The 22,138-nt window shown below is 37.7% G+C and overlaps 4 protein-coding genes across 4 annotated transcripts; 2 read left to right on the top strand and 2 right to left on the bottom strand.

Moving 5' to 3' along the window:
• Window positions 1-410: 410 nt before the first annotated feature.
• On the top strand, window positions 411-1,897 carry GCK72_025348 (uncharacterized protein; the record flags this gene model as incomplete). Its single annotated transcript, XM_053736302.1, has 3 exons — window positions 411-668; window positions 1,403-1,636; window positions 1,685-1,897. 3 exons carry the CDS (start codon window positions 411-413, stop codon window positions 1,895-1,897), a joined length of 705 nt encoding a protein of 234 aa, XP_053579868.1.
• A 1,060-nt stretch (window positions 1,898-2,957) lies between these two features.
• GCK72_025347 (uncharacterized protein) lies at window positions 2,958-5,583 on the bottom strand (the record flags this gene model as incomplete). Its single annotated transcript, XM_053736301.1, has 8 exons — window positions 2,958-3,081; window positions 3,128-3,491; window positions 3,537-4,047; window positions 4,370-4,471; window positions 4,542-4,628; window positions 4,864-4,962; window positions 5,203-5,277; window positions 5,539-5,583. 8 exons carry the CDS (start codon window positions 5,581-5,583, stop codon window positions 2,958-2,960), a joined length of 1,407 nt encoding a protein of 468 aa, XP_053579867.1.
• Window positions 5,584-6,604: 1,021 nt separating this feature from the next.
• Window positions 6,605-10,943, bottom strand: GCK72_025346 (uncharacterized protein; the record flags this gene model as incomplete). The annotated part of the gene is made up of 8 exons (XM_003103701.2): window positions 6,605-6,798; window positions 6,963-7,113; window positions 8,355-8,436; window positions 8,541-8,630; window positions 8,687-8,774; window positions 9,106-9,265; window positions 9,310-9,462; window positions 10,845-10,943. The coding sequence occupies 8 exons, from the start codon at window positions 10,941-10,943 to the stop codon at window positions 6,605-6,607; spliced, it is 1,017 nt and encodes a 338-aa protein (XP_003103749.2).
• Window positions 10,944-15,673: 4,730 nt separating this feature from the next.
• Window positions 15,674-22,037, top strand: GCK72_025345 (uncharacterized protein; the record flags this gene model as incomplete). The annotated part of the gene is made up of 14 exons (XM_003103616.2): window positions 15,674-15,770; window positions 15,816-15,886; window positions 16,106-16,282; window positions 17,785-17,875; window positions 18,167-18,307; window positions 18,889-19,057; window positions 19,167-19,272; window positions 19,324-19,468; window positions 19,689-20,062; window positions 20,729-20,929; window positions 21,150-21,460; window positions 21,516-21,653; window positions 21,700-21,829; window positions 21,885-22,037. 14 exons carry the CDS (start codon window positions 15,674-15,676, stop codon window positions 22,035-22,037), a joined length of 2,304 nt encoding a protein of 767 aa, XP_003103664.2.
• Between the last annotated feature and the right edge of the window lie 101 nt (window positions 22,038-22,138).

Below are 22,138 nucleotides of genomic sequence, written 5' to 3'. Positions count from 1 at the left end.
TTCAAAAGCATTTCGGTGGAGCGCAGTTGTAAAATTGTGCCGAACTAATACATATATGTCAATTAAAACATCTAAAAAATAAAAAATAAAATGTGTTTATGATGTACTTATAAGAGGACTAATATTTTCCTAAAGAAAAACGAACTTAAATTAAAAAAAAACAAATCAAAGAGATGAGTCAGAAATTATGAGTGTATCCATGCCTACTGATGGAAATCCAATTAAAGACTTCATTTTTTTTGAACTCCGTGCTGAGATACGTCCTCATTTCATAGCTCTTAATGTTTTTCTACTAATCATCATTTTTTGATACAAATACGAAATGTTTGTACCGCTTTTTTGTTTTTACCTTTGTTTTTTTTCCGCACTCCATTTCTCAGACTATCCCAATTTGTTTCAGATAAGTGACAATGACTATTAACAAAAACCATGTAGAGTTTTTACAAGCCTTCCCACCACAAGAAAACCAAAAGTGTCGCAATGGAAATGATATTCCAAATGAATCAAATTGTCGGAAAACGGAAAATGAACTGGTTCATCAGGAAAATGGAAACGAATCCGGTTGCCAACCTCAAAATTTTCTAGTGGCAGACTTTGAGATTTCAGTTTGGGCTCCAGTACCTGTGCCACCTAGGCAACGAAAAAAGCATAGGAAACCAAGAAAAGAGGTGAGTGTATAAAATAAAATCGAAAAAATTGAAAAAGTGAAAGACATTGTTGAATGACAAGTTTAATAGCTAATTATTCAGAAACCTTCGACAACAGAAGAGGTCATTGATTTTCATTCTCACTTGACACCAGGAATACGAGGAATTCCAAAAAACAGATTTTTGTATACCAAGAAAGAACGCGAGCTCACACCATTATCATCTGCGCCTTCAACTCATGTTGGTCTCTGTCCCATCAGCCTCAAAACAGTGGAGCTCTCAGAAAAGTTCCCAGATCTCATGTTCTATGTCTTGGATTTTTTAAGGGCCAAACCTATAGACGTAATTGTTAAGGAAAGGAAACAATATTTTTTCAAAGTTGTGAGTTTCACTGAAGGCGTGTTGTGGTATGTTGTGATGTGTTCATATTATAATGTATGGGTTTCGGTGATTTCATATTCAGACTTCAAGAATTTTTTTGTTCGGTGCTCAATCTGCTAAAAGGTTCGTGAGAAAGTTACAGAAATTTTACTTAGGTGAAGCTGGTTTTTGTCGGTATGATTATTAAATTATCGAAAATACCGTTAAAATTTAAAACTTTCGGGCGCTCGCTTTTAGCGAGTTGTGCACCAAATTAAAAAATTCTTGAAGTATGAAAACGAATTGGCCGAAATGCATATATTATAATACAAAAACATCACAACAGACCACAATACGCCTTTAAACAATCACTTCGATCTATCAAATAGTTACAGTACTCAAAAATTCTGGAGCTACATGTACACAGGCCAACAGGAATTGTTTATCAAGGATGTAATCCACGAATGATTCAAGGGTTCCTTCTTCAATCTTTCAAACCACAAACCATTCCAACTGCAAAGTTTTTCTGTAACAACGTTTTCATGAGGAACCAAATTTACGGAAGTGCAAAGGCCAGACGAATGCTCGGTGTTCTTTTTGAAAGACACGTCCATCTCAGAGCTGCTGTGGTGATTAAAAAAAAATAATTTTTCGTTTTTCTTAATTAATAATTTCAGGAGTTATACAAGCTGCTCTCATCCAGATTGACCCAAGAAGAACTTTACAACAACGGATATCTTCACGTTCGAAAAATTAAACGTGAGACTAAAAACTACAAGTTTGAAATCCTTATTCTCACACTTTCAGCATTTAACGCACTGATGGCAATCTACCGAAGACCACAACTAGTTTCAATTATCATCACCTCGTACCTTAGCTGTGTAGGGTAAAAATATAAGGTATTGCCCCAACATTTATATTTTTGTCTTCTTGAAAAAACTTTGTACTATATGTATCTTCTCTCTGTCTCTTTTGTTTCACCATGCACTTTCATTTTTCTTTATCCGACGATTGTTCTATGTGCACTTTCTTCGAGCGGTACTTAACAGTTGTTCTTTCCTATCTTCTTTCAAATCCATTTTTTTCTGTTCTCTCATTGTAATTGAAATACATCAGTCCAACTTTCAAAGAAATAAAGTAATTTTCCAGATTTAGGTTCATACCAGACCAGTAAGAGGATTAGGAAATTAAAAACCATCCAAAACAACACGAAAAGTAGAAAAATCACTCATCACCTGTCATTGTTGACTTCAATCAGTGATGTTTTTACTAAAGGAGCACAACATATGACGTGGTCGTGCTTTCCGTTCTTCAAGTGGATAAAGATCCCCATCCGCGATGGATGACTACTGACAAACTATTATTTCGCAATTGTCTGTTAGTACTTCAATCTTTGTACGTGATTTTTCGAAAGTTTTGAAACGAGAAAAGAGGTTTGGGTATAACAATTTATTGTATTATAGTTTTTCCAAATATTATGTAGTGAAAATGTAATTTTTGCCAAATAAATATTCCAATATTATATACATACAAATAAGAATAGGTGTTTTGTGAAAAACATGACTAACAATTTCCAAATATTATAATTATATTAAAAATGACAATAATATTACCGAGAAAGCAGAAACAGTTTGTTGAAATCAGTGTGAGATGTCGTTATCCGTTTGTTCTAAAGTGATGTGACAGAAAGTGGGGCAATTTGTAGCTAACAGTGAAATGAACAGAATTTGGATTTTCGGGTGGAGGTTTTTCGAAATTTTCAAAAATGGTTTTGGTTTCAAATAGAAAATGAGGTAACAATGATGCTTTGGATTTTTGTACACTTCAACAAGATGGTGGGTGTGGGGGGGAAGAAACAGATAACAAGGATTATGCTACACAAATGTACAGATTTACAGAATTATATACACATACAAGTTCAAAATCGTAAAGATTTTTTGAAAGTCTGGGCTATGGGATCAATCCCAAGAGATAGGCTTTCAAGAACTCTGGGATTGGGAGGGTCTTGTATTCGGACGTCTGGACGGTGTCCCGGATTTGAAGACGGCACAAATGTTGGAGGCTGTGTGGATTTCTAGAAGAATTAATGTTAGGTTAATATAAAAATTAGTACCACTCACTTGGCTCTCTCACTGATATGAGTCTTCAGCTCCGATGGCAAGGGGAGTCTTTCAATAGCCTTGTTGTCATACTGCTCACCAAGTCCCAACAGAAGTTCCAAGACTTCTGGTTGGTTTTGGAGAGCGGCTAGTTTGAGAACATTGCGGAGTTGTCCACGACAGTCGTGAAGTGGGTTTCTCATAACAACTTTGGCGCCGTGGGTGATGAACAATTTCACAACTTTTGCGTCGATGCTATCATTGGAGCGGAAGTACTCGACAAATGGACTTTTCAAGCGGGAACCATCGGGGAACTTGTGCTGGAGGTTCATGTCAGCTCCGTGTTCCAAGAGAAGCTCAACAATTTTGTATTGGTTGAGAAGAACTAAAAATTTTAGTTCATTGAGTTTTTTAAACCAAAGTATCTTACCCGAACAAGATGCCAAATGAAGACATGATCCAATGTAAGTATGGACTGCATTTGGGTTGGCTCCAGCGTCCAGAACAATTTTCAAAAGAACTGGATCATCTTTCAAGACAGCAATATCAATTGGAGATGGTTTCTCATACTTTTCATCCATATTCACATTACATCCATTTGCAATCAAAAATTTCACCAAATCATGGTTTCCAGAGAGAAGTGCAAAGTGAAGAGCACTTCTATGATCTTGACGTTCTGGAGACAACTTGTTGATATCTGCTCCATACTTCAACAAAATCCGAATCGCCTCGATTCCCTTATCCTTCATACGACAAGCCTTCATTATTGGTGTCATACCCTTACGATCAAACACGTTTGGATCAGCACCAAACTCAAGAAGCATTTCCAAAAAGTTGGTGTCCAATGGGCTCACTTGAGTGATTTCTGGTCCGTCAAAATAGATGGCATTTGGATTTGCTCCATTAGTTAGGAGAAGACGGGCGCAGTCATAGTGACCATTCTAGAACAGGAAATAAGTTTAGTGACAGATAAGACAATTTTGTTGGGATCTGTTGGGATCAAATACCAAATATACCTGTGCTAGTTCAAAAAAAGAAGACATTTTCAATCAGGTGGTTGGGTTGTTAAGACTGAATATTACTATCCTTATCAATTTTTGTATTTCTCTTATTACACTAGTGACAGGTACCAGTTGCAGAAAAAAGACTGACCACGGTTATCACTGACATTCTTCGACTAACGACCAAAAGAAAGAAAAATTTTATCAGAAAAAATGAATACGAATACAGTTTTCGAGACAAGAGAGGGTTGGGCTTACATACCTTGATAGCAAGTCGAAGTGGCTCGTCAATATTTTCTCGTTGTGGATATTTGTCTCCAACACGAAACTCTGGAGTCTCGTACTGTTCAACGACTTTCATGTACTGAAAAATATGAAAGATAATGAAAGATATCAATGAACAAGAAAAAGAAATTTCAACAATAGTGACTCACCTGAAGAAGCAGCTTGATCATTCTGTAATGTCCGTGTTCGGCACAAAGATGAAGTGCAGAGCAACCAATATTGTCGACAGCTTGCACCTATAATTCACATTTATATAGTGGCCTCCTTTCAATTACTCACTTCCACCCCCTTGCTATTACTAGCCCTGTCCGTGACTTCTAGTCTGTTTTCTTTTTTTTTTCTAAACACTCCATCTGACTTATGACTGCAGGTTTTTTGTTTGTCAATGATAAATTTGGAAGTGGAGTGACGATTGAAAGTTTATCATTTCTATATATGTTGTGTGTATATGTTGTAGTTATTATCACTTACCTTTGCTCCAAGGGTCAAAAGAAGTTTTGCTGCGGCCTGGTAGTTGATATAGCAAGCGTAATGGAGTGGTGTCAACCCGGCGGTGACTTGTCCATCAACCTGAAACCAGAGTATGATCAAATCTCGTCACCACGGTTTCGTTGTTCTTTAAATCTACTTGTACTTCTAAAACTAGTTTTGTTATGTGTTTTTGATTCCGCTGTTCTATTGACCACCAGGTGGTGCTGGTGGCAAGAAGGAAAAAAACAAGAATAGTACGTTCTAGGCTCCGAGGCGCCAATGATTAGTTGATCGCAGAGAAAAGAAAAACAAAACGAGACAAATAAACAAAACAAAAACCTGTGCTCCACGCATAAGGACGTAGCGGATTTCCTCGATCGGCGCATAATTTGTGATTTTGTCGGCGAGCGCTCTCTGAAAACATTTTGTGTGATTTTTGAGAACAACTGGTTGGAAAAAAGGGGAACATTTTGAAATCTAGTTGAGTTGAGTCATAAAGTTTGAGTGGTTGTGTTTTGGAATTTGAAGGGAGAGAGGTGAACGATTGGAGTTCGAGTTCAAAACTGTGTACATATGGAAAGACTAGTACAAAAAGATTATGCTATTAAAAGATAATCCAAAAAAGTTTCCTTGGTGAATTTATTTAATCTAGATTGCTATGCCCTCTAAACATACCTGAAGTTGGCTCTGACTATCGAAGTCGTCGTGGCTTTCCATCATATCTGTAACAAAAAAAAGACATTAATATCAGACACCAGATACCAAAGGTTTAGACTAAGACACTAATCTGTGAAACGGTTGAGGAGAAAACTGAAGAGTGACTGAAGGAGAGAGCTCAATTGATCATGCGACTAAAGGGGCCGAACCATTGGAGAAAATTGGTGGTCAAACGACACTCTCTCATCCTGAAGAGATTTAGATTCTTAGTGAAAAGAAACCGGGCGAACGGTTAGAGAACAAATGAGCGAGACAAAAAGTTCTTGATTTTTTTTTGTCCCCTCCCTCACCGATCAGCTGGTTTTGACTCGTGCGGCCAGCCGCCGGCGCCTCGAACAGCCGCGAGACACTCGGTGAGGGTCAAAGTTGATGGATATAGTGCAGGATAAGGAAGAGAGATGAGAGATGAGCCACGGAGGGATCTCACCTAACTCCCCGAGTCTTCAAATCCCAATTTGGTAGTGAAGAGCCCCCCCTACGGAAACAGAAACAGGAATAGGAATAGAAGATAGGAGGTAGAATCATAGTCAATAAAATTGAAGTTGTTTGTTTGTTTGTTTCTTGAAAACAACATTTATTCCGCAAAACAAATGAAGGGATCTGAGGAAGAATATGGGGATAAGGAAGACAAGACGCTATTTGTGAGAAGTCGACAAAATACAAGAATGAATAGGATCAACATGTTGACTGAACTGACTGCTCTGAACTAAAATATCGGTTTGTTGAGATGAGAAAGTCAAAAATAGAATACAAAAGCTAGATTCCATGTGATCTACTGATCTACCATCTGGTTTTTCTTAGAAGAATTAGTTTTTTGTTTGTTACAATAAAAATTTAAAAATACTGACCAATTTATTGTATAGGGTTCGGCAGGAAGGAAATATAATAAGTGGAATGAGAGTGAAGTGAAATGACCACAAACACATGTACTTCGAATCAAGAACACAACGAAAATGAAGATCATTTAGAGAAAGTAATATAAAAAATTAAATGTATTAAAAAAATAGTAAGCAGAGTCAAGAAATCAAGAAATGCTGGATGTGTCCACACTATCGTTGTCATTTATACCACTCGCTTTGCGGGACTTTGTCCATCTCCGATAAACCACGTGAACCATCGAAACCAAAAGGGCAGTTGTCAGGAAAACGAAAGTGCAGGTGGCAATGAGCGCCGGTTGGGAATAGCAGTTTGCAGGTCGGGTGTAGTCCTCGGACGATACTAAAAAATCAAAGCGGTGATCTTTCTTGTCTCAGTTCTATTTTGAAAGGTCCGCTTGCACCTATCATGTGTTCGATGAGACACCATCGGACCTTTCTCTATCTTTTCGCTGTCTCGTGCGAGAATTCACTAAACGACACATGGTGTCATAAGTTCGGACTGACCAAGGGCAGCAGCTGAGAGAGTTGATTGGGGTGAGATCTCGAGCACTGTCTCGAGACGGAGCGTGGCGACATCAGTTGAGTTATCTTCGTGACGACGCCGACGGTGAGCTGGGATCACTGGGATCTTGGTGTCCGGTTCTCGAATGCACTGCTGAAATAAAAATAGAGTTAGGGGGATCAGTTGGACTACAAAGAAGCAACAAAATGTTTCAAGAGAACTTGTCACGGGCCAGGCCGTCGACCCGGGGTTTGAAATTAGAAAATTTTTTAAACTAAATGTTTTGGATGCTTTTCCGAAAATGGCAGATATTTTACTATACTACAAAATTCAATAAAAGCTTATGCATCAATAAATTGAATTTTTAGATGTAAAATTCAAAAAGTTTGGTTAAAAAATAGATACCTTTTCTTAAAGCCGACCAGGCCGGGCAAAAAATAACAATTCTGGTTTCAAGTAACCATGTTGCAATATTTCATGATAAAATAAAATAAGTTTCATGAAACATTAGTCAAACTTCTCCGCCACGTCATTTGCACTCATACACACACCACAACATTACTATTCTCCTTTTCCAGCAAATATTCCGGTTCCACTCGCTCGACCATAAATTTCCTCCAAGAAATAAACCTAACCCATTATATACAGTACCCCCGTCAAGTTGTTCCCCTCATTTCCCGGAAGGGTTTATGGGTAATAATGGTGAATGCGTCAACGCAGGTGAATTCTCTTTTTCAGTTTGTCTTCTTTTTCAGCTGTCTTCAACCGTTGTTGGCACGGAATTCACTTTTCACTGAAGTTTTCAGGTTATTCAGTCAAGGTTGGCTTTCTTAATGTAAGTTTTTGGTTTTATTCACAAAGAAGAAAAGTGACACGCTATGATAAACTACATGAATTTTGAATCAGTCTTACATTACTTTTACACTTCTACGGACTCTCACTCTTCTTGCAATTTTTTTTCTTATTCTTATGTTAGCAGGACTGGATTCAATAAGGCATACATATATCCATCTCAATAATGCTACCACGCATTGCATCAGTTTCTGCAAAAAGCTTGCCAAATTAAAATGAAATGACGTTTCGTATAGATTTAGGGCGGATTTCGGATTTTATCTAGGCTCAGGCGTCAGATTTTCATTTCATTTACGATACCCCAACATTTCTTTAAAGTCAAAATCAAATTCTTAGTTTTCAGCTACAACAATCATTTCTGAAAAAAGTTTTGTTGAAGAAAACTTTTGTGTCTATTGTTCCTTTTTTTGAGTCAATGACTCAAATGTTCTGCATCACTCTGGGGACATTTTAAACATTCCTTGATTGATACCCTCTTGTCCTTTTTTGGACTCTGTATCCTTTTTCTTCAAAAAAGGAAAAAAATTCCCAGAAAAGCGAACCTCTCTATGACACGACTTGATGCATGGTTTGACTTGACATTCGAAATGCACGAAATTGTTGGAGGTGAATTGAAATCCGTACCTTAAAACAAAATTGACATGTGCTTGGGTAAAGTCCCTCTATTTTTTCTATTCCTTTTTTCTGTTTCTGATTTTCTATTCCTTCGTGTTTTTTTTCTTGCTTACATATGCAAATAGACGTGTTTTGGGCCATTCGGTGTAGGTTGCGCACTCATTGCCGGCACGTCGATCGCCCTTGATAGGCGCACTCCGCATCTTCAAAATTCAAATATAATGCAACTTTTGAATGGGTTTTGTGTCGGTTTTATTACCCATTTGAATCGATGATGTTGATGGACGCATCTGGCGAGTTACTTCCGTCATGAGCGTAACAAGAATGGACATAGAAGTCGTATATGGCTGGAATAATAATGGGTATTACTGAAGTTCGTGACTCTGCTAAACATTATTTATACCAACTTAATAAGTGTTTTGCTAGAATATTTCTGTCCTCCACTCAAAAGCAATAGTTCTAAATGTGACCAAGCATTTCTAATTATAGTTTTGAGATAATCTAATTCCTATTCTCTATTTTTTTTTTCTTTTTCTCAACAAAAACGAAAGAGATGATAGGTTTCCAACATGTGAATACACCATGAAAAACGGAGAGGTGCACACCACGGGGATAAAGATTCCAAAACGTCACGGAAGAGCCAAAAAAGAGAGAGAGGAAAAGAGAGATGCTCCTCACCTGTGTTCTGAAGCGCTATATCCAGTGTAATCCGTTGGCCGACAGCGGCTTTGACCACTGGTGAGCCACCGATCCCGTGTCCTTCCAGAATTTGCATTGTGAGAGCAGGTGAGCCTCCACTTCCAGTTACCACACTGTTGTCGTCGTTCATTGCGGTGATCTGTAGCATTTTCATGACTTTTTCACAAATAAGTTAAATCTCACCTGTAGCGCATTTGTTCCATTAAATATAGGTGGTAATGTCAACGTTATGTCTTGTGTAGCATAGATACATTTCACGTTAATCGCACTGAAGCCATCCACAATCAACCCATCGACAGGACTAACCAGTAGCTTGATACTGTAGGTGCCACTTGTCTGGAAACTTTTGTATTGAAAACCAAAATTCGTTTGCAAAATGACTAGAGATCATAATGATGCTCTATAGAATTTTGAATTTTGCCAGGTCATATGGAAAGTTGCTGAAATATTCAATTTCCTTCCAGTCTGATAGTTCAACGTTGGTTATTAACGCTGAAATCCCATCCGGGCGGAAAATGCGTGACCAGATATCTATTGCGATGAAAAAAATAAAAACTGAAAAATCACATTCACCGCGTTTATCCATTCCATATGTTTCGTTTAAAACGAAATTTTCGAGATAGTACGTGAAGGAATTACTCTTTGGTATTTTGGTATTTTAAAAAACCTGGAGTTCACTTATTTTAAAGGCCTACACCCCTGTTAATGAGAAAGATGGGGGTAACCTAATTACTACAAGCGAAGAAAAAAAAGAGAAGGGGGGCATATGCATACACATATTGCAATATGAATGATGCACATTCTTTTTTCTGCTCCCTTTCCTTCGTCACCCTTCAGCCCATCTTCCCCACTTCTCATCATTTTTTTTCTTACTGCTTTTATTCTTCAGTTTCTATTTTTTAACTTTTTTATCTTCAAGATGTTGTATCTCCTCGCTATACTAAAGCATTCGAGTGCAGCGGGCGGCAAAACTACGATTTCATGTAGGACTTCTTCTCCGCCTCCTGCCTTGATCCTAGAATCTGAGACTCTGCAAACTGACTATGATACTCCTTCTTTTTTGTTCTCTTCAAGCAATTCATCAAATGGCCTAGTTCCAACTCGTCATTCGAAATGAAAACGAGGAAGTGGCAACCGAGAGGTTCTACCAAAAAAAGAACTCGAAAAATCGGAAAGCCTGCCTTTGCCTCTTCCCCTCAACCGAGAAAAGCGAACCAAAACCAATTCTTCTTCTTCATTCTAGCAGAAACTATTGAAAATTCTGACGAATACATAGATTTAGTGGCGGTTTCTACCCATACCACTTCTCTTTCAATTTTCTTGTTTGGCTCCATCAAGACATGAACTATTTTGCTTAAGTAGTACGGTAGTGTTTTCAGTGAATGTCCAACAAATATTAATTCTAGCAGAGAACAGTTCTCAAAAACACCTGGCCACTTGGGAAAACAAGATTTTGCCATAACAAATAGTATTTCTGATTTTATAAGATAACAAAAAGTATTTGCTAAGTATGTATACGGTATTAGTGATTTGGGGCTCTAAACTACACACTCCGTTCCCCAGTTTTCAGGACATTTTCGCGGAAATTATCAATTTCCTGTCTCTCTAACCCAGTAATAGAATTGTTTGACTTTCAAAACCTGACCTTTTGGACCGACTAAAACACTTGCTTTTTCCATTTTCCACTCATTTTTTGCCTCTCATTACTTTTCACATACCTCATTAGCCACGACCGCGCATTTTGTGGAGTTGAACAATGGAATGTTGATTGACAGCGAATTAGATCCGTTACCTTTCCACCTGGAAATAAAATGCATTTTCCTGACTGAAAGAGTTACTCACTGTGTTAGCCACGCAATTTGTTCATGCAAGACTTACCTGCATTGTTCATATTTTCTTGGGTTTTCTGTCAAGACTCCGCCAGAGAAACTTTTGGCAAACGTGAGCGCGACTTCGATGTTGGAGGAAGTACAAGTTACTTTTTTCTCTATAATAGAAAAATATGATAAGCTCCTTTTTCACTTCTTGTGAGAATAAAAAATAACCAACCAGTAATCAAAGCTTCTCCTCGAATCGGGTCGATGAGCTGTAAATTGAAAATGTAAAATCTCATTATGAAACATTTTTATTTTTTTCTTTATATTTCATTCATTTAATTTATTTCATCTCATTTTCTAATGCCCTGCGGTTGTGGATCTAAGGAAAACAGAGAAAAAAGCTCATGTATAAAAGAACTTTCATTTTCGTTTTCAGTATATCCTCCACACGCTTTTCATCTCACTTTATGTGGTTTTGTTCATCTCTATCAATTGTTCTTCTCTCAGTATAAATTCCTAATATAATCCATCTTTTTTCTCCTTTTTATTTCAATTTTTGCTAGCGACACTTTTTCTCATCTATTTTGTTACCAGCCTCATTAGGTATTCTGTTTGTTTTCTTGTTGTTTACTTTTTTTGTTAGCAACATAACTAAAACATTTGAAGTTGTTTTATTTTATTGTAAAAATGTGTTAAAAACTATCACAGCACTTTCGATATTTGGTTTTGCTAGTTAAGATTCCGAAATCTGTTCTCTGATCTCTATATTTTGTTGATCGTAACTAAAACTTAAGAATCAAGACCTTAAGAAGATTGATAATGATGCTAAAACCGTTCAAAAGTATAGAGAGCTGATAATAAGGTTTATCTTCATATTTTTCCGTATCAAAAACATGAAATCCTGCGTGATTTCTAATGTAAGTTCAGGGCATCAGGAAAAATTAGAGAACACCAATGTATATAGAGTGGATTTTAAGAATTGAGACTCGTGTCTCCTATTTTTCCGAAAAAAATCTAGTTGTTCATAAAAGAAAATTTTAAAAATCAGTACAACATTATGACTAGCTTTTGAAATGAAAAAGTTCAAAGTTTGATTCCGTGGTCGCGTGCCAGGCGTCCAGATGTGACAAGGAAAAAAGTTCGGCGCCGCTGGTAGTTTTCACATTTGTAGGTTTTTATCTTCAGAAACACAAATTTCTGATACTAGAAATTTTGTTTGGTGACAGCTGAGATTTTGCTCCCAATGTTACATAATGAAAAAACAGATAAATGCATGATCACTGACCCACAAAGGTTACAATTGTAACCTCCAGCATTGAGAAAAATGTCACAAAAAAGAATTTCACATTCCTAAACTGAATTCGACGTGTCTAATACATGTTTTATGAATTTTTTTCTGGTTATTGCTTACTTTTGAGTTGATAATCATGGTTTTCTATTTTCTGCTTTAAAACAATATTTTCTGATATCAGAGAGGTCATCGATTTCAAAAAATTTAATTTGAAAGCTGAATGATGTTCAGAAAACGATCCATGAGCGATTTAGACCAATGGTGGGACGATCAAATAATTTTAGGCAGAAAAAATCTGGCGTGCGACCACGGAGTCAAGCTTCAAACTTTTTTGTCAAAAGCTGGTGATGGTGTTGTACTTATTCAGCAAAGAGCTTCAATTTCTTTTATTAACACCTAGATTTTTGTCAAAGAAGAATAAGCACGAGTTTCAATACTTAACAGCCACCTCGTTTTTCTTATTTTTAATGAACAGTTCTGAAGCATTATTGAGAATCTTAACAGTCGTACTTAGCCATTTAACACAATACACTGACACCTACTCAATCACTTACCCATAGTAATATCCAGAAGAACAACATGCTCTTGACTTATGCCTTCTCCACCTATTGTTTCTTTTGAGTTGCTTTCTAAATAAAAAAGGAAAGGTAAGAAAGAAATGAACGTGTACAGGAAGCAAGAGAAAGAGAGGAGAGGAATGCAAAATGGAGAGGGTGGGAGGGAGGTATAATTACAGTAATATAGGTTAGGCGAGCCACCTCTCACACCCGAGAATAAAAAGAGAAGGAGGACATAGAAGGGGAGAAGACACTACTGTCGTTTCCCTCCGAGAGCGTTTACGACGACAGACGGTAAGCAGTAGTCACAGAAGGAAAAGGGCTTAGAAACGTCTCGCCCTCGACTTAAGGAAATGAGAATAGGTGGGAAGGGGGGAGGCGGGGAGGTTGAAGATGTTGACCTTCAAGATGTTGACTTTTACATTTTACAAATCCGGTGTAATCGGCTTTCAGTAGTTTTGTAGGTAGGCTCGCTGAGGTCGCAACAAGTGTTATTAGGGTCAGAACATGAAAAGATTTGAGAATTTGTGAACCGAATCCGTAGAGGATGATCACTTCTTGATGTCATGAACGAATTTGGAATTTGCTGGGATGTGTGAGTGAACAGCGAAAACATACAAGAGGGGGATTTGGTAGTGTCGAGAATGAAATGCACCTGACAATCCATGGTTTCACTAAGATTATTACATGTTCTGATCTAAATCTGGACTAGAAGGGCTTCTTTGAATTCGAGACGCATTTAGGGACGAATTCTCCATTTGAAGCATCTCTATTTTTCTTACATTGGACAAATGTTTTTTTCGTAACTGACATGTCTTTGGTAGTATGTATGATATCAGATATTTCTGGAATAAGAGACTAAATCCATATCACGCAAAATCTGAGCTGACAAGTCATTTCAGTGCTGTGGGTGCTAGCTGGTACGCAGGAAGAAAACATTTTCCATTTTTCATTTTTTTTTTCTTTCTACCGTAATCTCAAAAAACAGCTGAACGTGAATGAATTATTTAGTCATGGTATCAGCTTTCACGATAATTTCCCATTCTGAACTCAGGTGGTCAACATTCCAAGGTTTAGTTTTTATAGAAACTTATTTCTCATTTTCTAGCAAGTGGATCTTCAGAACTTGATTCTAAGATTCCAGCAAAAAAGTTCAACTGCACTATAACACGGATTATGATACCGGGATTCAATGTCGAATTCCCATTCCATTTCAATCTATTTTCCATTTTCAAATATTCCTTTCATGTACACATGTGAAATACATGCACACAATACACTTGTGTCGGCGACACCCCTTCGCGTTTCCGGCAAAAATGACATGGATTTCTGAAACTGGAGACAAATGGAAAAAATGACACTGATTTTTCATATTCTGCTTTTTGTTTCATTGTGGTTTTGAAATTTGGTTTGCCTAAGAAGCTAAAATGATCGTTGGTACTTTATCAACTATTTGAAAATGAAGAATGCTTTACCCAAGTCAACTTTTGAAAAGCAAGTCAGGATTACACTGTGTACTAATGGGTGAAAATGAGCTTCACTTAGTGCCACCAGGAACTAAAAAAGCAATAGGTCGTCCATCAACCTAGTCCCCCCCCCCTTCTCATCTTGACCTGAACCTGAGTTGGTTACGCAACAATTTAGACACCTGTTGCGCTCTTTTCATAGTGGACCATGGTTGCACCCCTATCTAATACATACAGTCTGACTCTCTTCCACGCGCTCACTATCTCTGCACCGTCTTCCCGACATTCTTGTGTCGCTTCCTACCATTCCTACTGTCAATCCACACCGTTCTTTTTCTTTCGCCTCACATCGCTCATACAGTTTGTTTGTTTGCACGCGATCGTTCTGTCACTCTTCGTCTCGCCAACTCTTCGCACTTTTCTTCTTCTTTCTTTTCTATTTTGCACAGTTTTCTATTATTACCCAAGAAAAATCATAGAGAACCTGGATATCATTTTCAAATTTTAGAAGTTATATCAGAAAATGTATATTACTGTAGTATATTCCGGATTTGGATCATTTTGAAACTTCATTCAAGCTTAACTTGGCAGAAAATATATAACTAGTAGAGCCATTCTCACAGTAGCAACTCTTAGTATTACTGATTAAACTTTTGATAAAAATGAGTCTCTGCCCATCAAAACATACAGTATTATAAAAAGTTCAATGAAAAAAAAGTGAAAAGAAAAGATTGAAAAAGAAATCGTCGGACGAGATGTAATGAGTATAACATAACCACCGGAAAAGAAATTGTTGGGGGATACCATCTCCTTTTTCTTCTCGTCGCCACTAAATTGAGTAATGTACATAACCTGTCCCATAATTGTTCTTTACGCAACCTTCACGATTTCGATGGCAAAAAGCCGCCAAAAGCTTTTAATTTACTTTCCGGACGATTTCGACATCTTCAGAAGGTTACTACATACTTTTTCACGCAAATGGACTGAGATTAGAGAATTAATGGGCTTGAGAACACTGAGGACACCTGTATACTAAGAGACTTGAAGGAAATCTGAAAATCGAAGTCTTCGTTGTTCAGAATAATCTAATCCCTGATTACACAATAATCCGAATATTAATTTTGCAAATGTCTGAACGATATTTAATAAATTAAGTATACTTTGGTCTCAAAGGTAAACATAGAGCAAGACAGTTCACTAAGAACTAGTCGATAACTCGGAAGAGAAAAACTCTTTTCGAAACCAAACTTCATGTAAACACCATTCGTACTTTCCGTACCTGAAATTATTTTTCAAACCGTTTTTATTCATGTTCACTTTTTTCAAAGTTTTCAAAGTATTATTCTAGGAAAAAAAACCATCTTCGAAGCAGGAATAAGCCAACTGCAACTCAACTTCAATCCAATTTTGGCAAACATGCGTAGTAAAACTGTGACACGAACCACCTACAGTAATGGTTCCGTGAATACAGTAGCTCCGGATGTAAAAGCCAAGGCTGTCCAAGATCTGAAAGGTTGGTAATCTGAAATTATTTCCAAATCAGAATAGCAATTTTTAGATGTCCTGAAGCTTACCACTATCAACAGGTTGTTGACTGCTAGTTATGATGAGGAATCGAAAAATATTGAGGTTTGTGTTTATATCTAATTTTATTTAAAAAATTTCATGTTAGTCATGTAATAATAATTAGAGAGATTTGTTTTGAGAAATTCAATTCTGATCAAAAAATCAAGATATTCAAAAAGAAAAAAAAGAATCTCAGCACATGTGCAATCCTCAATTTTTTGGGGACTCATATCGCGAATCGAAATCCCAAACATCTGTTTTTCAATAGCTTTTTCATTGCAGCGCAAAATCTTCTCCGCCGTCTATCAAATGACAAAAGTGGGTTTGATTGATCGCGAGAAACGTGAGATCAATGCGATTTGGTTCTCATTTGTTGGCCTCAGCGCTCAGAACATTCGGCACTTGGAAATTTGCTCAATCACTGATTTCAACGCTTTGTTCAGCATCACAAATCAAGAGGTTTGATGATTTTCTATCTTTTTCTTTGCTCTCTTTCATTTTCACTTTCTTCTTCTTCATTTTTTGCTCTTCTTACACATCACAACATTTTTTCTGATTTTACACCAATAGACACTTACAAACACTTACACACTGCTCTATCTCCTCCTCACACTTTTCCTCCTCCTGCTGATTAGGGTTCACAAGTTTTATCATCTTCTTTTTTTTTGTTGCTATCTTCCCTACGTTTCCCATCGGTTTGGGTGTTTGGGAGGGCGCTTTCACGCTCTTTCCCTCTTCTTGCCTGTCTCTTTTTTCCTGTCTCTCTTTTTTCTATCTTTCCACCTTCTACTTTCCACTTTCTCTTTTTTTCTTTACGACTCTTCTCTCTCTCTCTGTCTCTAGAGGCCATAGAACTGCGGCTCTTTTTCCTGAATTTTTTTTTGCTCCAACTTGTTTTTTCAGCAATTTTTAGAATGAGAACAAAAAAGGATTAGCAAATTAGTTTTGTTCATGAAATTTATTTCTTGGTCATTTGTAGCTCTTATTTGTATTCTCTAAGGGAAATAGAAAAATAAAAAATAATCTTCCGAAACGTAATGTAATTATCAGCGATGCATTTCGTAAGTAGAGCGTTTCCCTCACTATTTTTCTTCTTTTTACATCGTTTTATAGAGTTTTCTTTAGATTTTATCCATATTTAACATCTGACAATAAGATTTTTTAATGTATATCTCTCATTGTTTAAAATATTAACATTTATATTCACAAAATAATGATGCGTGCTTTTTTGTTTTGAAATTGTTTCCATAAATTTCAAATGAAAACCTCCATACAACCCAAACACGATTAACATACATTATTCATGTACACATCGAATAATTCATCAGCTGATTTGCAAAACTGATTCAAATGTGGCTACAATCGTGGTGCTCAACAGCTGTTCAATTATTTGTATACTGATGTGGAACTAAAAAAGATTCGGGGCTCAGGAAGTCAGTCGCTTCAGCTAAATTGGAAACTGCCATACTAGAAGATATCCAAGAACGTAAAATAGAAATACGAGACCTTGAGAAAACACTTTCCTTCTTTTCTTTCTTTTCATGTCCTCATTTTCGAGTGTGTATGAAAAATGCAAGTTATGAAGTTTTCGAATCCTCTCATTCATCATTTTTCTCTCATCAGTTTTTCTTTTTTTTTGCAATAAATGTTACTCAAAATGAAAAGAAGACAGAACTTTCTGTTTTCGAGGAAATATAGAGAAATATTCAATTCATTTCTCATTCACTCGCCTTTTTCATGCCTATTGCATTGTTTTGTCTTCTCCGGAACGTCATTCGTGTTCCATCAACACCTGTTACTTTTCCACGACTTGTTTTCACGCACATTGTGTCTATCTATCTGTCGTCATTTTTTCTTTCTCAGTTTTTCACGTTTTTGTTACTTTTTTATGAAGCGCCTGTTGTCTAGATCTATTTTCTGTATAACTTTCGAAATGGAGTCATATGATGAATGAATTTCAGTTACGATCGCTTGCGGATCGTGGTCGCCTTGATGTGGAGACCAAACGTAAATTGTTGCAATCTACTGTGATCTTGCAGAATCACTGGAACGGTTAGTGAGAATTCAAAGAGTTAACTGAGGGCAAGGTTAGATACAAACAAAAAAATTTTTTAAATTGAAACGATGGGTTTTGGAATTGAGTTTTGAGTCTATTTGACGCTCATTCAAATAGTGCGGCAGATTGGGTTCGTTCCCTTCTAACCGTCCAAACCTTGCTACGGTGGAATAATAACTGTTAATAACCGGTAATCATGACATGACTATTTGAAACTAATTAGTTTAAAAACGAAAAAACAATTTCTAGTCTCTATTGTTCATAAAAATCAAATTTCCTCATTCCAGACCTATACAGCAGTACATCGACTGACGACGCACCACCGGGACCATCCACACCTGCGATAGTCACACCAAGCCACCAATTCAACGTTCCATCACTATCAGTGACTGGTGTCAAAATGATCCAATCGTCTAGTATGGGTTTTGGTAAGTGTGTTGGTAAAACTCAACAAAACAAGACGATGTCTCAAGTGGACAATTAGGAATTCTGACTTGCTAAGTGTTTTTGGAAACTAGACGAAAAAACTGAGTCGAGAGTTCATGTGACGTAAAGTGCAGTTTACAAAAAACAGAGAACAGTTTTGGAGTTCTTGTGAATGGTATCACAGAATTAAATTGTTCTGGATAAAAAGTGAAAATCAGTTGACAGACCCAAGAAATTTCATTTCAGCGATCAATATTAGCTGAATTTTGAAATGTGCTCAAAAAACTTTAGCTTTACCATTATTAGTACTGTTGACACATAAAATTGTTCAGAAACGAAAAATTGTTATCAAACATAGCATTTCACTTTGAGAATTACAATTTTGAAAGTCTGTGGCGTTCGACTTCATAAGTATGTAAGCCATGTTTAATTCGGGGTCAAACATAGTTAACTTTAGTGACTAGATGTTAAAACTCTGTTTCTGCCAGCTAAAATTTCAGTTTATGGGTTCTAAAAACGAAATTTCTCCACCAACCAAAAGTTGCAAATGCTAACCTTTCACTAATTACACAACATTTTTCAGCCACGGCACCAAAATCACCAAAAACGGCATCTAGGTCGATACATAATATACCACACAAATGGCACCGCTCAACTAAACTCCGGTGGAGTGGAGACGGTGTTTGTCATTTCTGCCAGAGGCCTCTCGGTTTTGGAATTCTCAACGCATGGGAAAAGTGCCGGTCTTGCAAGTAAGTGATTTTAATTATGATTCAAAATGAATTCAAAAATCTTTTTTTAAAATTTACTTTTGATAATTTTGAAATCAATAAATACTCACCACAAAGAATAAATTTGCAGATGGAAAGTGCACACCCAATGCAAAGGACGTGTCGGCGACTCGTGCGGCTTGACGCCCGACCATTTGCGTTTCCTTTTCGACAAGCTTATCCAAGAAAATAATGGGGTTAGTAGAAGGGAAATTGACTCCTCAGATGGTGTAATCCGTTTTTTTCAGGGCATGTGGAAAGACCCTCAATCTGTGCCGGCCTCTCGGTCCATGAATGAGCCCGCCTTTCAATTTCCGGACACCGCAATTGATTCTTCTTCTTCTACAAACAGCTCGGCTCCATCGACACCTGCACTGCCACTAGGAATAAACGGTAAGATTTAGAATAAGTAAATTGAAAAATTTGTTAGAATGAAGCATGTAGTTAGAAAAATTGAGTTGTATGCACTAACATTATAATTATGTATGGTCAAAGGTGCAAAAAAAACTTATGTTAGTGCAAGAGACAACTTAAAATTTGTGTTTGGCATTACAACTCAAACTCTGAACTATCAAAAAATCAAAAAGCGGTATCTAAAGTATAGAAATTTCAGGAAACGTCAGCTCCCTCACCGCCCCATACCGCTCGGAAAGAAAGTTTCTCTTCCCGGACACAGAGAACTACTCCGTTCACAACAGACTACCTATCCTCGTGATAAGTGAGGGAGATCATCCGTCAACGACCGAGATTCAACAGGAGACGGAGAATCATAATAAATTGGCTAGCTTGTCGGGCGGCAATATTGAGAGTGAAGGTACGATAGTGGGGAATCAGGAGGATTCAGTGGAGAGTCATCACGACGTGGAAGCAGATCAAGGTGGGCCGAGTCAGGAAGCGGTTGACAAGTTTAACAAGAGAGCGGACGGCGGATTCACTTGGGAGCGTCACGCGTGGAATATGAGTACGATCAGAGGGCCAAACGCTCAGGTAAGAAAAGAACAGGGGGCGCCTAGAAAATCATCCCTATCAAAACCAATGTGATAAATTGCTGCTCCCTCGTTGATACCACGGCGCCGAGACCCGCGCCTGAGACCACACCGGGCCCGCCCACAATACAAAATTTTTTCTCGTGCCCTCGCTGCTCTTTTACACTAGTCTCACTCATTGAGAGTGTTGTGCGTTCCCACATCAAGCTCTTTTGATTTTTTATTTCAATATTCCCTAGCAGTTTCTGAAAATGATATCAGTTAGCAATACTAAGGAGGTAAGTTCCTAAGAATAGGGTAACGAGCGCGAGAATGTAAATGAGATACTTCCAAAAATGGAAGAAAACGAAGAATAAGAAAAGTGGAGAATGGAAATGGAGATGTAGAAGCAGCGCGGACAGGCCGAATAGAAAGGCACATCATAAAACACGCAAAATTTATGAGCTCACCGCTCGGGGCCGCCCGCCTCCGTCGCGAAGCCACCAGCCTTTCGCTTTTCTCATTTGTGCCACAAGCTGTTTGGAAGGAGCACAGCAAAAAAAACTACACGGCGGCTCCCCTTGATTCAGCAACAAAAACATTCGCCTGTACTAATGAACGATGGTCATTAAGACAGAAATTGCAGTAAAAGTTTATCTGATTTCATATCGAAATATTATATTTTCAGGCGAGCTGGAACGAGGTCACCATCCAACTCGAAACCATCGAGTTCGATAAACAAGCCCCAATAATTGGACGTGGTCGGTTTGGAAAAGTGCTGCGTGGTTTCCATTATGGTGACGTAGCTGTCAAGGTGTACAACATGGATCATATTTCGGATCACTCAAAGAGAGCCGAGGAGTTCAAGTTGGAAGTTTCCGCCTATAAGGTAAACATGGACCAATGGTGATGGTGTCTAGCAGTCTTCTGAATTTTGGATTGGAGACAAGAGATATTACAGTAATTCGTAGCTATGAACCCTTAACACTACAATTCTAAAAAATAATCCAGTGGTCTGGAAGAGATCACGAAGAGAAGTTCTGATCTTGTTAGGGGAGGGGGCGTGTACATTCTTAGGTCTATTATCTCAAAACAGAAAAATATTCCAGAACACTCGTCATGACAACATCGCTCTGTTTCTCGGTTACTTCATGAATGACGGCAAATACGGAATGGTGATGTCTCTATCCCGTGGCAGTCAGTCTCTTTACACCCTTCTACATGTCGTCAGAGAAAAGTTGGACATGGCGACAACGCGAAAAATTGCGCAGCAAATTTGTCAGGCAGTATCGTATCTACACACAAAGAAGATTCTTCACAAGGATCTACGAAGCAAAAATATTCTGCTTGAGAGCAAGAATAAGGTGGTCATCACGGACTTTGGCATTCTTTCCATGAAACGGCTGGCGTATCCGAGAGGGTTAGTCAAGAAAAGGGTGAAAATATGGAATAACCTTTTTTTTCCCAATTTTCAGAAAACTAGGATATTACACCTCAAGGTTCTGGACCAATTATCTTGCACCGGAGTTGGCGATGGCTATAAAGACGGAATATGATGAATACGAATGTGAGGACTTCCCATTCACAGAGAGTTCCGATGTTTATGCTTTTGGGTATGAAACCACATTTATAAACTGGAAACATCATTATCATTTTCAGGTGCGTTTGGTTTGAGATGTTAACAGGAATGTTAGCATTTTGTCATGAAACACCTCACCAAACATTGTTCGCTAAAAGTCAAGGAGTCCGTCCAGTCCTTCCAAATGTTAAGTGCACACCAGAGTTGAAGGTATCTCGCGAAAATTCAACGATTGTGAAAAAAAAACTTAATTTTTATATTCCAGGAGCTTCTGGTGGCCTGCTTCCATACTGCCCCGCATGAAAGACCTTCGTTAACCGATATCCACGCTAAACTAACCGCTCTACCCAAAAAGCAACGTGTCAATCGTAGTCCAAGCTTCCCGGTGATGATGAAAAGCTACGAGTCAACCTTCTAGACGCAGGCGTCTGTATAATCAAACGACCAAACTGTATTTATTTCCATTTTTCGTTTAATTCCCATGACAAAAGCTTGCTTCCGCCTCTTGTGATATTATTT

The sequence above is a fragment of the Caenorhabditis remanei genome, chromosome X (genome assembly GCF_010183535.1).
Source record: "Caenorhabditis remanei strain PX506 chromosome X, whole genome shotgun sequence".
Classification (NCBI taxonomy): domain Eukaryota; kingdom Metazoa; phylum Nematoda; class Chromadorea; order Rhabditida; family Rhabditidae; genus Caenorhabditis; species Caenorhabditis remanei.
Note: the sequence above shows the minus strand (reverse complement) of the source record. Positions and strands in the feature narration are given on the sequence as shown.